General features: G+C 38.1%; 1 protein-coding gene across 5 annotated transcripts in view; it reads left to right on the top strand.

Moving 5' to 3' along the window:
- The window catches only part of HORMAD2 (HORMA domain containing 2), a 90,889-nt gene that overhangs the window by 38,314 nt on the left and 35,934 nt on the right, over positions 1–16,641 (top strand). For 3 of the 5 annotated variants that reach the window (XM_045363832.3, XM_065522293.2, XM_074004061.1), the window contains 2 exons: positions 1,263–1,420; positions 1,595–2,095. In XM_045363832.3, coding sequence (XP_045219767.1) covers positions 1,263–1,420; positions 1,595–1,989 — 553 coding nt within the window. In that variant the 3' untranslated portion in view covers positions 1,990–2,095. Of the gene's footprint in view, positions 1–1,262; positions 1,421–1,594; positions 2,096–16,641 lie in introns of those variants that run through there. The other 2 variants (XM_005567640.4, XM_065522294.2) reach the window with 1 other exon arrangement.

Below are 16,641 nucleotides of genomic sequence, written 5' to 3'. Positions count from 1 at the left end.
TTTTAAGTTGTTCAAAATTGGAAAAGGAGCTAATGTGTTCACTTAGTAAATGTTTGCTTCATGAATTCACATTGTCTCCAAAGATCAGTTAGGGGAAAATCCAACAGTTCAATTACTTAGGGTTATTTTTCATATTAAGAGCTAACTGTGTGCACAGCATTGTGTAAATATATTGTAGTCATGGTCCTTTCTGGAAACTACTCAAATGTGAGACTTAATTGTGGAAGGAAACTTTGGAGATAAATAAAGTTTAGAATTGGAAGGTAATTTAGTCCAAATTATTCATTCATTCATTAATTCAACAAACATTGATTGAATAGCTGGACACCAAACTCTGTACTGTGGAGATGAAAGATATAGCCACTCACAGTCTAGAGAAGGACAGTTATCCTGAGGATAAGATGAGGGTATTATCAGAGAAGACTTCCTTGAAGAGTCTGCATGTGAGCTAGGTATTAGAGGATAAGTTTAGGACAGTCAGGAAGAGAAGTGGAAAAATGAACAGTACAAGCAAAGTGAACAGCGTATGCAAATACTGTGAGTGAGAGGAAACTGGGCAATAGCTGCAGATGAGGATGGAGGTGAGGATGTGATGGACTGTGAAAGGAATTGTATACACACTGTCTTTGAATTTGATTGAAAGGTGATGGATATAATAGAAGAATTCTAAGTAAGAAGGTGACATGAACAGATTTTCCTATTAGTAATATTATTTCAGCAGTGATACGGAGAATATTTTGTAGTATGGACAAGAAGGAAAGCAGGAAAAATGCCACTGTAGTAATCAATGCAAGAGTGAGGAAGGGATACTTTTGTGAGATAATCGGATGGTAGAAAGGCCCAGAGCTGGTGATTGATTTTATTTGTCTTTACACTTATCTCACAAATGAGCTAACTGACCTAGAGTGTGTCTAAATGACTTGACCAAGGTCATTCAGCTAGTTATCAGCAGAGCTGATATTAGATGTCAGGTCACCTAATTCCAAATTTGTTGTTCTTACTATTGTGGTATATGATTTTTTGTAAATCAAATTTTTAAAAAGATGATATTTTAAATGCTTTTAGGGAATTTGCTACTTAAGAAAGTCTTTGTATGTACATTGTAAAAAGTACCACCACTGCCCTAATTTACATTCTAAAAAAAGTCTCAAAATGTCTTAATGTTTAATTTATATTTATTTAATCACATAGTCAAAAGTTTTGTTCCTTTTGGGATAGATTGCCAATATTGTATATGATCGAAAAGTATGCTTTCTATGTAGTCACAGCAGCAGTACAAGCTTTGAAAGTGGAACAAACAATGAAGATATTAAGAAAGCCAGTGTTCTACTGATCCGTAAATTGTATATACTGATGCAGGACCTTGAGCCACTTCCTAATAATGTTGTACTTACTATGAAACTCCACTACTATAATGCAGGTAGGTAGAGAACTTTAGACAAATTCCTTCTTAAGTGCTGAGCTAATATTTTATATAAGTAGAAAGATTTTGCAAGCATCTGAAAGAGAAGTCTGTTGCTACTCATGAAAGATTAATCTGACTTGTTCTATTGAAACTCAGTTTTCATGGCTTTTTGCCCTTTTCATTTCGCAGTGACCCCACATGATTACCAACCCCTCGGTTTTAAAGAAGAGGTAAATTCACACTTCCTGCTGTTTGACAAGGAGCCTATCAATGTGCAAGTGGGATTTGTCTCCACTGGCTTTCATAGCATGAAAGTAAAAGTCATGACAGAGGCTACCAAAGTGACTGATTTGGAGAACAATCTGTTTCGGGAGAACAGCACTACTGAGCTCGCCCATCAGGGTCTAGACTGTGATGAGGAAGAAGAATGCAATGACCATGTAAGGCAAAGCTTTAGTGATTTTCTATTGCATCAGTTAAACATAACTGATATTTTTCAGTTTCTACCCTGGGTAGAATACAGTGTGCCAGCTATAAAAACTGAAACAAAACCAGTCTCCGACATCAAAGAGTTTTTAATCTAAAAATGTTTAATCTTCTAAAAGGAAATATACTTTATTAGATGAAATTGTCCATAACTAGGAGGAAAAAGATTTTCTAATATATTTATTTTATTAAAGATATCATAAATTTAGAAAATTTGAGGTTTTCTTTCCTTCATTTATAAATGACATATTTTTAGGATTGAAAAATATTCTAGGTATTTATTCATACTCATTGGAAGTATAAATCAGTCCTTGATACTGGCATAATTGGATGGTAGGAGTTGGGGAAGATAAATTTTATGGATGAACCCAAGTCAGAATGAAAACAAATAATAGTCAACTTCTGATTATGTGGAGGAAGACAAGCTTTGGGGCTAACTCACTGGGGAAAATCAGGGGGTTGGTGGGGTTGGAGCCAGGGGAGCCAAACAGTCAGTTCTCTGAGCCCTTTATCCTCGCATTTCCACCAATAGATACTTGGAGTTAGATTCTTGCTAGGGTCCCATTGTGCTCTAGGTAACTCCACAGCCTTAACTGGCTGTTGTCTGGATAATAATGTTAACTGCATAACAACATTGTATTAAAAGGGTTCTGAGTTAGACAAAAAATTTTCAGTAGGAAGGGATGCTATAAGATCTTTTCAGGAGGTATTTTAAGATTGGAATGATAACTCGTTTACTTAACATAATTTGAGTCTTACTTAAAGATAGATTACTAGGTAACTTCTGAAGGTTCCTTCTAGTTCTTTAACTCTGTATTATGTTTAATACATTGAAAAGAGGTTCTAGTTCCAGTTTTAATTCAATTAATGTAAATAATACAACCAAACAAGCAACAGATTGTTTTTTTCATTTTTAGTGCTTTCTCGATGTTAGACATAAAAATGACTTTGGATTTTGGATTTCCTCTTCCAATTTCACTCAAGGAAGACATAGCTAGCATAGAAAGGGTTAAAAAAATGAAGGTTAAGAAAAGAATGTTTCAGTTAGGTTTTTGTTGTTGTTGTTGTTTTTGAGACAGGGTCTCACTCTGTTGCCCAGGCTGAAGTACAGTGGCAGAACCATGGCTCACTGGTGCTTCAATTTATCAAGGAATCCTCCTACCTCAGCCTCTTGAGTAGCTGGGACTATAAGCACATGACACCACACCTGGCTGATTTTTTATTTTTTAATTTTTTGTAGAGACAAGGGTCTCACTATGTTACCAGGGCTGGTCTCAAACTCCTGGGCTCAAGCAATCCTACTTTGACCTCCCAAAGTGCTGGGATTACAGGTATGAGCCACCACACTCGGCCTCTGCTAAGTATTTATTTATTTATTTATTTATTTATTTATTTATTTAGGGAAAGAGTCTCGTTCTGTTGTCCAGGCTTGAGTGCTGGAGTGCAGTAGTCGATCACAGCTCACTGCAGCCTTGACCTTCTGGTCCCAAGTGACCCTTTCACCTCAGCCTCCAGAGTAACTGAGACCATAGGTGTGCGCCCCCACACCCAGCTAATTTTTTAGTTTTTGTAGAGACAGGGCCTCCCTGTGTTGTCCAGGCTGATCTTGAACTCCTGGGCGACAGTGATCCTCCTGCCTTGGCCTCTCAAAGTGCTAGGATTATACCGCACCTGGTTAGATTTTTATCTTTTAATTAAGAATTAGTTTCTTTTTTTATCAAATGAAAGCAGGACAGCCTAAGAATGCATAGTTCAACTGATAGATTAAATAAGGAATGTGACAATCCTTTTCAAGCATACATTTAGTTGAAACTATATGTATTATATGGACTTTGTAGTAAACTCAGTTGATTGAAGTTCCTCTCTCAGCCAACCAAACATATGAGAGAATTTAGTAAGTCTAGTCAAGTGGTTACTGTCACTTTCCCACTAAGGATTCCTTTTTGTTTTCCTTCACGGAATACATGGAACACACACTCACACACACACACATTCATACATGTGTATACATATGTAGAACCTTTATTTCTTTTAAAAATTTTATTTTGAGATATATCATATATAGAATAGAGTACATAAAAATAGTATGTACAGTTTAAAGAATAATAAGAACATCCATATGTCCTCCATTTAGGCTAAGATGTAGAACATTGCTACTCCCTTAGAAGTCACCACGTATCCCTTCCTCATTGCACGCCCCCTGAAGGTAACCACTCTCCTGACCTTCATGATAACCTTTCCGTTACTCTTCTTTATAGTTTTGCCATGGATGAATACATCTACTCATTTTAAATTTTTATATCAAAGTAATCATACTCTGAGTATTCTCCTATAATTTTCTTCTTTTGCTTGAACCTCTACGTGGAGATTTAGCCATTGTGGTGGTGTTCTTTCATTTTCACTGCTGTAGAGTATTCTACTCTTGATAGACATTCTTTTTAATTGTCATAAACATTAATGTACATACCTCTTGGTACACCTGTCAAAGAATGTCTCTTGGGAATATATGAAACAGTTCTAGGCTTGTGTATTTTCAACTTTATTAGGTAATGCAAAACTGTTTTCCAAAGTGGTCGTCGTACCAACTTACTTGCTACCCCCTGTGGAGGAGAGTGCCCTACATTCTTGCCAACACTTATTGTCAGAGTTTATGTTTCCTGCCAGTCTGCTAGATATGAAATGGTAATGCCTCATGATGTTAATTTGAATTTCCCTGATTATTTGTGTGTTTGTGCCTCTTTCCTTTGGCCATCCTATTTTGCTCATATTAAACAGCTGTTCATGTCTTTCATGCATTTGTCTATCAGGTTGTTTATCTTTTCCTCAATGGTTTAAAAAATATGTGCTTAGTAATAATTCCTTTTCACTCATTTATGTTGCAATATTTTTTTCATGTTTGTGGCTCATCTTTTCACTTTTTTTCTTTTCTTTTTTTTTTTTTTTTTTTTTTGTTGAGACAGGGTTTCACTCTTGTTGCCCAGGCCTGAGTGCAATGGCACGATCTCAGCTCACGGTAACCTTCCGCCTCCTGGGTTCAAGCGATTCTCCTGCCTCAGCCTCCTGAGTAGCTGGGATTGCAGGCATGTGCCACCATGCCCAGCTAATTTTGTATTTTTAGTAGAGGCAGGGTTTCTTCATGTTGGTCAGGCTGGTCTCGAGCTCCCGACTTCAGATGATCCACCCGCCTAGGCCTCCCAAAGTGCTGGGATTACAGGCATGAGCCACTGTGCCCGGCTCATCTTTTCACTTTCTTTAAGAGGTCTTTTGAGAAATATAAGTTTTTAACTTTAATATAGTCTATCCTTTAATATGTGCTTTTGGATATCCTTAAGAAATCCTCTACCTGAGGTCACTAATAATATTCTCATATTTTATTCTAAAAGTTTTAACATTTTTCTTTTTACATTTAGGTTTATAATCCACTTAAAGTTTATTTTTATTTATGGAGTGAAATAGACCAGACCCTCTTAACATTTTAAAATTCAAGAATAATAAACATACAGTAAAACATATGTATCAGTGATACAGCTCAATAAATATTCACAAACTGAACACTAGAGCTGGGATGAGGGTGACACAAGCAAGGTGCCTGGGGAGCATATTTTAAGGAAGATCTCAGGTGCCAAGAGTAAGGACCTCCTGAAATTTTGACCCCTGGATACCTTGCTTGCTTTGTCTTTGTCACAGCCCTACTGAATAAATATGTGAAATCAGCACTCAGATCAATAAATAGAATTCTTCCAGATCCTGAGAAACCCCCAGTCTTACTTTACAGTCACTATTCTACTCAACAAGAATATTGCTATCCTGACTTCTATTTGCATAGATTAGTTTCTCCTCTTTATTTTATAGACATGGAATCATAGAGTATGGCCTTTTTTTTTTTTTTTTTTGAAACGGAGTCTTGCACTGTTTCCCAAGCTGGAGTATAGTGGTGAGATTTCTGTTCTGCTCACTGCAAGTTCCGCCTCCCGGGTTCACGCCATTCTCCTGCCTCAGCAGCTGGGACTACAGGCGCCTGCCACCACATCCAGCTAATTTTTTGTATTTTTGGTAGAGATGGGGTTTCACATGTTGGCCAGGATGGTCTTGATCTCCTGACCTCTTGATCAGCCCGCCTCGGCCTTCCAAAGTGCTGGGATTACAGACGTGAGCCACCGCACAGGGCCGAATATGGACCATTTTTTCAGTTAACATTATGTTGTGAGATTTACCCATATTTTTACATGTTGTTGTAGACCATCCTGACAATTTATTCATTCTATTGTTAATGGCAATTTATTCATTATAATGTTAATTTGGATAATTTCCAATTTTTGTCTATGATGGATAGAAATGCTTGGAATATTCTGGAACATGTTTTTTTAGGGAAATTACACATTTCTGGTGGGAATAGAATTACTAGGAGTAGAATTGCTGGGTCAAAGGGTATGTGTATATTTAACAGATAGTGCAAAATAGTTTCCAAAGTATTTGTGCCAATTTACACTCCCACCAGCAATGTATGAGAGTTGTGATTGCTTTACATCCTCACTAACCCTTGACATTTTCCATTGTTAAGATTTTATCCATTCTGGTGGGTGTGCAGTGGTATGTCATATTGGTTTTAATTTGCATTTCCCTGATGACTAATGAAGAGGAGCACCTTTTTATATGTTTATTGGCCATGTTGAATATTTTCTTTTGTGAAGGATCTGTTCAAATTGTTTGCCCCTCCCCTGCCTTTTTTCCTCTTGGATTGTCTTTCATTCTTACTGATTTGTAGGAGCTCTGCATATATATTCTGCATATATTTGTTGGATACATGTATTGTGAATATCTTCTTCAACCTTGTGAGTTGTTTTCTTAATGAGGTGTTTTATGAACAGAAGTTCTTAATTTTAATGTATTCTGATTATCAATCTTTTCAGCTATATTCAGAAGTTTTTGGTACTGTTTAAGACATTTTTACCTGCTTCAAAATTTACAGAGATGTACTCTATGTTTTTCTCTAAAAAAGGGAAATAACTACAGAAACAGAAGAGAAATTTTTAAAGTTATAAAAACCTCCCTGAATAACTTCATACCAAAAAATATGAATACCTGCCCTTTCTCTCCTCTACCTTCAGGTATTCATATATTTTGTTATAAAATTATTAGTGGAGGTCTCATAATTTTTAAAATATCTTCTATTTCTGTAGTTATTTCCCTTTTTTCATATCTAGTGCTGTTCATTTGTGTCTCATTTATTTTCCTTTATTATGTTTGCCAAAAATTAGTATATTTTATTAGTCTTTTCAAAAAGCCATCTTTTGGTTGTGCTGATCACTTCTATTGCTTTGTTTGTTTTCCATTTCATTTACAAGTGATCCTCCCACCTCAGCCTCACAAGTAGCTATGACTATAAATGAGTGCCACCACACCTGGCTAATTTTTTTTTTTTTTTTTGATATGGAGTCTTGCTGTGTCACCCAGGCTGGAGTGCAGTGGCCCGATCTCGGCTCACTGCAACCTCCGCTTCCCTGGTTCAAGTGATTATCCTGCCTCAGCCTCCTGAATAGCTAGGATTATAGGCATGTGCCATCACACCCAGCTAATTTTTGTATTTTTAGTAGAGTTGGGGTTTCACAATGTTGGTCAGCTGGTCTCGAACTCCTGACTTCATGATCTGCCCACCTCGGCCTCCCAAAGTGCTGGGATTACAGGCGTGAGCCACCATGCCCAGCTTCATTTTTGTATTTGTTTTAGAGATAGGATTTCATCATGTTGCCCAGGTTGGTCTCAGATTCCTGAGCTCAAGCCATCTGCTGGTCTTGGTCTCCTAAAGTGCTGGGATTATAGGCGTGGGCCATCACGCCCAGCTCATCTTTGTCTTTTTCTATTTCTCTGGTTTGGTTTGTCTTTCTGATGCCAAATTGTACTTCCATAAATGTATAGACATGAATATCCTACAGGTACCTTAGATTCAACATCTTCAAATGGAATTTTAACTTCTGAACAAACACACACTTCCTCATCCTAGGTTCCTTATCTTGGTATTGCACCATCACTTTTCTAAGCAACCCAACCAGGAACATGTTCAACTCTTATTTTCTCCTCACTTCCTACATTCTTTTGGTACACCATTTCCGTGTGTTTTGCCTTTGAAGTATTTCCCAAATCTAGCACTGTTACCACTGTGCTGATGCAGGATGTCATCATTGCTTTCTTGGTGATAGTTGAGTCTTCTAACTGGGTCTCCTTGATGTCATCATTGCCTCTCCAGTCTGTCTTCCAGGGTGCCAGAGAGCGAGGCACTCAAATATTTGAAATATTTTAAGTTGATTTATTTTGTGTAGTTGCAAAGGGCAGAATGAGAACCAGTAGATGAAAATTATGTTGATTTTGGCTCAACAGAAGGAAGAATTTTCTCTTTAAAAATTTTAAAGAAATATTATTATAACATTAAAGTAATTTAAAAAGCAATGGAAATCTTCCACTGTCGCACCATCCTATCAATACTGTTATTTTTATATGTCCCATCCTCTCCAGTATTTTTTCATTGATTTATATATTTGTATGTGGTTTTAATCATGGTGTCTGTGAATTTATTTTACTTTCATACTTATTATTGATTTTGTAAATATGTTCCACCTTAATCTTTATATTTTTAATTTTAATGACGTCTTGTTTTATTTAGGCACTCTACCATTTCCCTACTTTGAAACATTTAGGTTAATTCCTGATTTTGCTGTTATAAAGTGTTGTAATAAATACCTTTGTACACACGAAAGCATTTAAAAATTTTTTCTACGAATATAGTATCAGGAGTGAAATTTACAGAGCTTGAACATTTGTATGGCTCTCAAATGAGTAGTACCAAATCATTTTCCAGAAGCTGCCAACTTCTCCACCTCCTCAGAGTGAATTTTCTAACAATGACAACTACTTAACAAACCTGGTTGCCTTGTGTAGGGGTGAACTCCAGTGTCACCAGCTGTGCTCAAGTGCAGATATATACGTGTGTTCAAGATAGAGTAGATGATTATCTCTAGGGTGTTGCAAAAGTAAAATCATGATTTAGAGGGAAAGTTGAACTAGATTGACTTCTGAGATATCTTTCATGCTAAGATTCTCTGGGATATTTTTTGAATTCCTATTAAGAGAATAATGCCCTGGCGGGGCGCGGTGGCTCATGCCTGTAACCCTAGCACTTTGGGAGGCTGAGGCGGGCAGATCACAAGGTCAGGAGATCAAGACCATCCTGGCTAACACAGTGAAACCCCGTCTCTACTAAAAATATTAAAAAATTAGCTGGGCGTGGTGGGGGGTGCCTGTAGTCCCAGCTACTCAGGAGGCTGAGGCAGGAGAATGGCGAAAACCCGGGAGGCGGAGCTTGCAGTGAGCCGAGATTGCGCCACTGCACTCCAGCCTGAGCGACAGAGCGAGACTCCGTCTCAAAAAAAAAAAAAAAAAAAAAGAGAATAATGCCCTGCTAAGCACTGTGAGGAAAACAAAGACATACAAGATATAGCCTGTGCCCTTTAGAATTGTGGCTGAAGAGATAACCCCTACACAATGTAATAAAAAGATAATACTAGAGAATGTATGAATGATAGAAATAATATTAACAATTTTGAGCACTCTCAGAGCTTTACATATATTATCACTTTCAATCTTCCTAGCTATTTTATAAGGTAGATACTATTGTTATCTTCATTTTACAAATGAAGAAACTGAGCCAGAGAAATTAGCCCAAGACTCTATACATAGTGGATATGTAACAGGGGCAGAATTCAAACCCAGGCAGTTGAACTCCAAAGTACTAAGGTTACAGAAAAAAGGATAAATTGGCACTGTGTGGGAAAGTTTCATTAAGTTGGTGTTTTTTTTGTTTTTTTTTTTGTTTTTTTTTTTTGAGATGCAGTCTCACTATGTTTTCCAGGCTGGTCTTGAACTCCTGGGCTCAAGCAATCCTCCCACTTCAGCCTTCCATGTACCTGAGATTATAGGCATGTGTCACCATGCCTAGCTTGATTTGGTGATTTTGTGGATGAATCATATTTTGATTGGCAGTGATCATGGCAGAGGACATTCCAGGCAAGTTGGAAAGTCCAGTATGGTAGCATCAGAAATTCTGTCTCTGTGACTTAGAATTACAATACTGAATGTTCCACGCCTTTCCTGTATCCTACAGGGCTTTGCTGAAATTTCTTTACTCTTGGTAGTCTCTAACTCAAAGATTTTTTAAAACTGTAAAAATAATTTATAATTTAAGTTTTATTTAAAATTAAAATAGAAGGTTTATAAAATTTTGATCCAACAGCTTACACTGCTTTTCTACCAATGATCTATAGTAAAGACAGGATTTAACACAATTATATTGTTGTGAGACTGTTGAAAATAGAAAGATTTTAATGCAATTTTCTTTTTCGGGTTATTCCTTATTCCAGTCACAGAAAGGCAAATATAACAGAGTTTCTACTAATAGTTGAAATTATTCAATAATTGTACTATTCACTTTCTGGTGTGATTGTTAAGATCCAAGGAATAATGTGAAAGTGAGATTATAATTTGGCAATGGATTCAGAATTGATAAAAGCACACATGCTTGAAACTTAAGAATTCTTAAATTATAAGAACTCTAAAAACCTAACTCCACTTGAAAAATAGAACATGGAATTGTCCAAGGAATCCCACGACAATACAGGGTTCAGTAAGCCTGTCTGAAAAACTCTGTCCTAACTGTGTCCTTATTATTTAATCTGCTCCCCACAACATTTTCAGGACAGGTCTCCATTCTTTTTTCTTTTTTCTTTTTTTTTATGAGACAGGATCATACTCTGTCACGCAGGCTGGAGTGCAGTGGCGTGATCTCAGCTCACTGCAATCTCTGCCTCCTGGGATCGAGCCACTCTCCCACTTCAGCCACCCAAGTAACTGGGACTACGCGTGCATGCTACCATGTCTAGCTAATTTTTATATGTTTTACAGAGACAGGGTTTCGCCATGTTGCCCAGGCTGGTCTCCAACTCCTGAGGTCAAGCAACCCACCCACCTCTGCCTCCGCCTCCCAAAGTGCTGGGATTACAGGCAAAAGCCACCATGCCTGGCCAGGTCTGCCTTCCTAATAGGGGTGTTTTAAGCCTAAGCTGTAGCTAGTAAGGCTACACAAACAGAAAGGCACTTCACATAACTCTGGGAAGTTGGGTTTTTTTCCCTGTCATAGTCAACTGGACAGATAGCAGTAGACATACACACTGAAGACAACTTCCCCTGAAGACCCTTAGACAGGTTTCTTCAAAGAACTGACCTGTATGGTGCTAATCAACATATGTTCTGTAATTTGTTGTAGAATCTTACTTAAACTTATGCTGTTTAAATGCTGAGGGAAAAGTACTTCTTTCTAGTAGAGATAGTTAACCCAGTCTCCTTAAAAAACTCTAGTAATTACTTACACAGACAGTGATAAAAAGATGGAGGGCTAATGTTGGCCCAAATCTATTTTGAAGATTAAATCTAGTTTATTAAGTCATTATAGTTCTTTGAGAATTAATATTTTAACCATATTTTTAGGCAGGGGTCTACTATAATTTTCTAATTTTCTGAAGTACTTATGTGTCTTTATACCTCCAAATACAGTTGCTAGACACTCTCTGCAGGCTTTTTTCTAGGCCTTTCTTTTGTAACTAGAAATCTTGATCCAGAATGGTATTTTTTTCATCTGTGACATATTAATTTCACTGAAGCATAAATAATTCATATAAATGATGTTTTTTTTTGAGGATGAGCTAAAGGCAGAGAATACTGTCTTCTTATAAAAGCCTCTAGTATTTTTAAAGTTTATTCAATAGTTTATCATTTGATTTAGTTACAATGAATGGCTTGCTTTTTAAGCATATCCCAAACATACACACTCTATTACACTATTTTCTAAGTGTAATAAAAATGATTTGCATTTTGCCTAGATTTTTGCATCTTATTTCAATTTAAAAATAATGTTTTAAGATAGCTTTTTTCTTTTTTATGAATTCCACAAAAGAATCCACAAATTATAACAGTATGTCGTTTACCTAATGTGTTCTTTCCCTCCATGAAGCTCATTTCTCACTCTTTTGTGCCAGCACACTTAAGTAAAAAGCAAATGATTTATTTTTAAGAAATTAGAATATAAAGCACATTGTTTCCAAGGTAAATGGCAGCATTTAAGTGTGGACTAGAAAGATAGTTTTCTGAATTCCTTAGAATTGCTTTGTATTCCAGATAGATTAAAACAAGACCTTTTCATTCAAAACCTATTGTTTTCCACTAAACTCTGAACTGAAATTTTGCGTTTTTTGAGGTATAGTCTGATGATTTTCATAGCATCACATCTCCTGAAGCATATATACCTTCTTTGATACAACATAGTGTTGGCAATAATATCTCAGATTCTTGGAAGTGGGATTGATTATTGAAAGCACTGGAAGAGGCACATTATTTACAGAAAATATTCAGCCTTAAAAAACACACATATTGGCCGGGCGCGGTGGCTCACGCCTGTAATCCCAGCACTATGGGAGGCCGAGACAGGCGGATCACAAGGTCAGGAGATCGAGACCATCCTAGCTAACACGGTGAAACCCTGTCTCTACTAAAAAATACAAAAAAACTAGTCGGGCGAGGTGGCGGGCGCCTGTAGTCCCAGCTACTCGGGAGGCTGAGGCAGGAGAATGGCATAAACCCAGGAGGCGGAGCTTGCAGTGAGCTGAGATCCAGCCACTGCACTCCAGCCCGGGCGACAGAGCGAGACTCCATCTCAAAAAAAAAACAACACACACACACACACATATCAGGCCAGGTGCAGTGGCTCATGCCTGTAATCCCAGCACTTTGGGAGGCCAAGGCAGGAGGATCACCTGAGGTCAGGAGTTCAAGACGAGCCTGGCCAACATGGTGAAACCCTGTCTCTACTAAAAATACAAAAATTAGCCAGCACAAGAATCACTTGAACCCAGGAGGCAGAGGTTGCAGTGAGCCAAGATCACGCTACTGCATGCCAGCCTGGGAGACCGAGGGAGACTCCATCTCGAACAGAACAAAACAAAACAAAACAAAACAAAAAAACCACATACACACATCATTCTTTCTTCATCATGAGACTGTAGTCCTTTTCATTAAGTTTCCTTTTGTCAAATAGAAAATTATTTTCTTTTTTTTTTTTTTTTTTTTTTGAGACGGAGTCTCGCTCTGCCGCCCAGGCTGGAGTGCAGTGGCCAGATCTCGGCTCACTGCAAGCTCTGCCTCCCGGGTTCATGCCATTCTCCTGCCTCAGCCTCCTGAGTAGCTGGGACTACAGGCGCCCGCCACCTCGCCCGGCTAGTTTTTTGTATTTTTTAGTAGAGACGGGGTTTCACCGTGTCAGCCAGGATGGTCTCGATCTCCTGACCTCGTGATCCGCCCGTCTCGGCCTCCCAAAGTGCTGGGATTACAGGCTTGAGCCACCGCGCCCAGCCTTAGAAAATTATTTTCAATTAATTGTTCTGTTTTGCAGTCCAGAATGTAATTGCTATCCTCTATTAACTGTGCAAAGAGGAATGAAAGTTGGTTGACTTTCCCATCAGTCATATAAGTCATTTCTTCTTTTGTCTGAATCATTCTATAACATATCAGAGAATTACTTCCTTCCTTTTGTGAGTGGAAGAACCACACCGATTATCTGTATACATTTCACTTATATTAAAAAAGTATACTGATATGTATTATGGCAGAAAAAAAGTCAAGGATAGTGAGTAATCTTAGGTAGAAATGCTTTGGATGTTACAATTACTAAGTCCTAGCATTAAAATAAATAAATTTTGTTTAAAAAAGAGTAAGGCAGAATATTCTGTTTGGTTAAAAAAGAGATGCCTGGGCCGGCCGCAGTGGCTCACGCCTGTAATCCCAGCACTTTGGGAGGCTGAGGCCGGTGGATCATGAGGTCAGGAGATCGAGACCATCCTAGCTAACACGGTGAAACCCTGTCTCTACCTAAAATACAAAAGATTAGCCGGTCGTGGTGGTGGGCGCCTGTAGTCCCAGCTACTTGGGAGGCTGAGGCAGGAGAATGGCATGAACCCGGGAGGCAGAGCTTGCAGTGAGCCGAGATCGCGCCACTGCACTCCAGCCTCGGCGACAGAGCGAGACTCCATCTCAAAAAAAAAAAAGAGATGCCTGTAATAATACAATGCTATTATTACAGCAAAATCAATGAAATATTAGGTTTCATTTAAGCTCAGATTTTTTTCAAAGTGACTTTATTGAAATTTTATTCAACTGCACATTGGAAAAAAGTGTAATGATAATGTTACCCAATTTCCTATAACTATATTCAGTTGGCTGATTTTTCTGATACCATTATGTGTGTTAAAGTTTTCTATTTGATGCTACATTGTCTGTTGGTACACACCTGAGATTATGCTTGTAACAAATCTAAGCATCATAAGAGGAGTAATTCTTTTAGCATTTATATTAAGATCTCAAAATTGAGAGCTAAGACTTTAGAAGACCAGTCCTTCTGACAATGGTAAAGAAAAGTTAGAAACACAGTTGGCCCTTTGTGTGTATATGTGTGTGTGTGTGTGTGTGTGTGTGTATACATATAATATTTATTTATTATTATACTTTAAGTTCTGGGATACATGTGCAGAACTTGCAGGTTTGTTACATAGGCATACACATGCCATGGTGGTTTGCAATTGGCCCTTTGTATCTGTGGGTTCCGCATTAGTGGATTCAGCCAACTGTGGGTTTAAACTGTTAAAAAAAATGGTTGAGTCTGTACTGAACATGTACAGACTTTTTTTCTTGTCCCCCATGATTCCCTAAACAATACAGTATAACTATTTATGTAGCATTTATGTTGTATTGAATATTATAAATAATCTAGAGATGATTTAATATATATGGGAATATGTACATAGGATGTGCATATTATATGCCAATACTGTGCCATTTTATATAAGGGACTTGAGCATCCATAGATTTCCTGTCTGTGGGTGTGGAGTGTGTGTGCCCCAAAACCAGTTCCTCATGGATACAGAGGGATGACTGTATACTTTATGAGTCACTACCTAGGTGTACTTTTTTCTGCACAATGGAGGGCTCTTTCTGCTTTGATAACCAAAGTTGGAACAAACAAACTTTATCACTAAGGGTATCATTTTGACATTTAAACAAAGGCTACATGAAGCTCATTGTGAAGAAGGTTTAAAAGAATGTTCTACTGGGGCCGGGTGCGGTGGCTCACACCTGTAATCCCAGCACTCTGGGAGGCCAAGGCGGGTGATCACCTGAGGTCAGGAGTTCAAGACAAGCCTGGCCAACATGGCGAAACCCTGTCTATACCAAAAATACAAAAAATTAGCCGGCCATTGTGGTGGATGCTTGTAATCCTAACTACTTGGTAGGCTGAGGCAGGAGAATCACTTGAACCTGGGAGGCGAAGGTTGCAGTGAGTTGAGGTCGCACCATTGCACTCCAGCCTGGGCGACAGAGCAAGGCTCTGTCACCAAAAAAAAAAAAAACAAAGTATGTTCTACTATATTCTAATCAACAATAAGTTATCAGCATTTATTCAGTCAATAAATATTATATTGAGGCCTACTATGCTTGAGTCATCATAGGAGGGTAGTGTACACAAAGATGAATAGGCCAAATCCCTGATTCAAAATTGATTAGAGGAAGAGAAACAAACAAATGGCTATTTATTATATAATAATAATAGCCACCATTTATTAAGTGCCCACAAAAGGCTGTGTATACATGTGAACCCAATTAATCCCAGCGACAACTTTGCATGATATTTTATAGCTGAAGAAACAGAAGTTCAAAGACATTAAGTAGCATGTCCAGGGTTGCCCAACTAGAGAGCATCAAAATCAATATTTCAATCTAGGTCTCTCTGGCTCCAAAACTCATACTCAATCTGTTAAATCATATATTCGCCCCTGTAGGGGAGAGTGTGTAAAATCTCAGAAGAGAGGTAAAAACCCTATATTAGAATGACCAAATTCCACTTTCACTCATGAAAGAGTAATGTAAGTGTTACCCTCTTGCTGTAAACAACTAGAAAACTGGGCAAAATATATGAAGCAACTGTTTTTGGACATTAGACAACAGGCACGCAGGAATAGGATCTTTGACAGAAGAAAAGTGAGACAAGTCTTAAAATTGCCCTGGCTTTCTGCTAGGAGGCACTTTCCAGACCACCGATTCAGGGAGAGAGAACCCAAGCAGAGCATGGCAGTCTTGCTGGGTTGAAGAAAAAGATTGGAGTATGGGGAATCTGAGGCAGTTGGAGACAGAATATCAGAGGGCAGGGAGCTATACAGAGAAGGAGATCCAGAAATCAACATAGGGGTTCCTTGAGTCTTTGATTTAATATTCAGCTTTTCAGGTGTGGGTCAAAACTCCACAAGGCTGGACAAAGAAAACTGGCAACTGAACAATTCCCAGAGCTCTCACAGGGCTGGGAGATGTTCACATAATGACCAGTCAAATGGAGAGCCGTTCTTGAACACTTAGAACATGCAATAAAGACTCCAGAAAGGTTACATGTTAGCAGTAGAGCTAAACCAAACTTTTAGTAAAAGCCTCCAGATTTAATCTAATGAAGTTTAAAAACATGCCTCAAAAGGATCAAGCTTATCTGCCTGCCAAAACAGTTTTTAAGAAAGATAACGAAATTCAAACATTCAACAATGTAACATTCTTATTGATATGTAAAGCAGCAGGAAAACTGATCCATAACCTGCGGGACACCAGTCAGTAGA

Source organism: Macaca fascicularis, chromosome 10 (assembly GCF_037993035.2).
Source record: "Macaca fascicularis isolate 582-1 chromosome 10, T2T-MFA8v1.1".
NCBI lineage: Eukaryota > Metazoa > Chordata > Mammalia > Primates > Cercopithecidae > Macaca > Macaca fascicularis.
The sequence above is the reverse complement of the archived record's forward strand: the minus strand, read 5'-3'. Positions and strand labels throughout refer to the sequence as shown.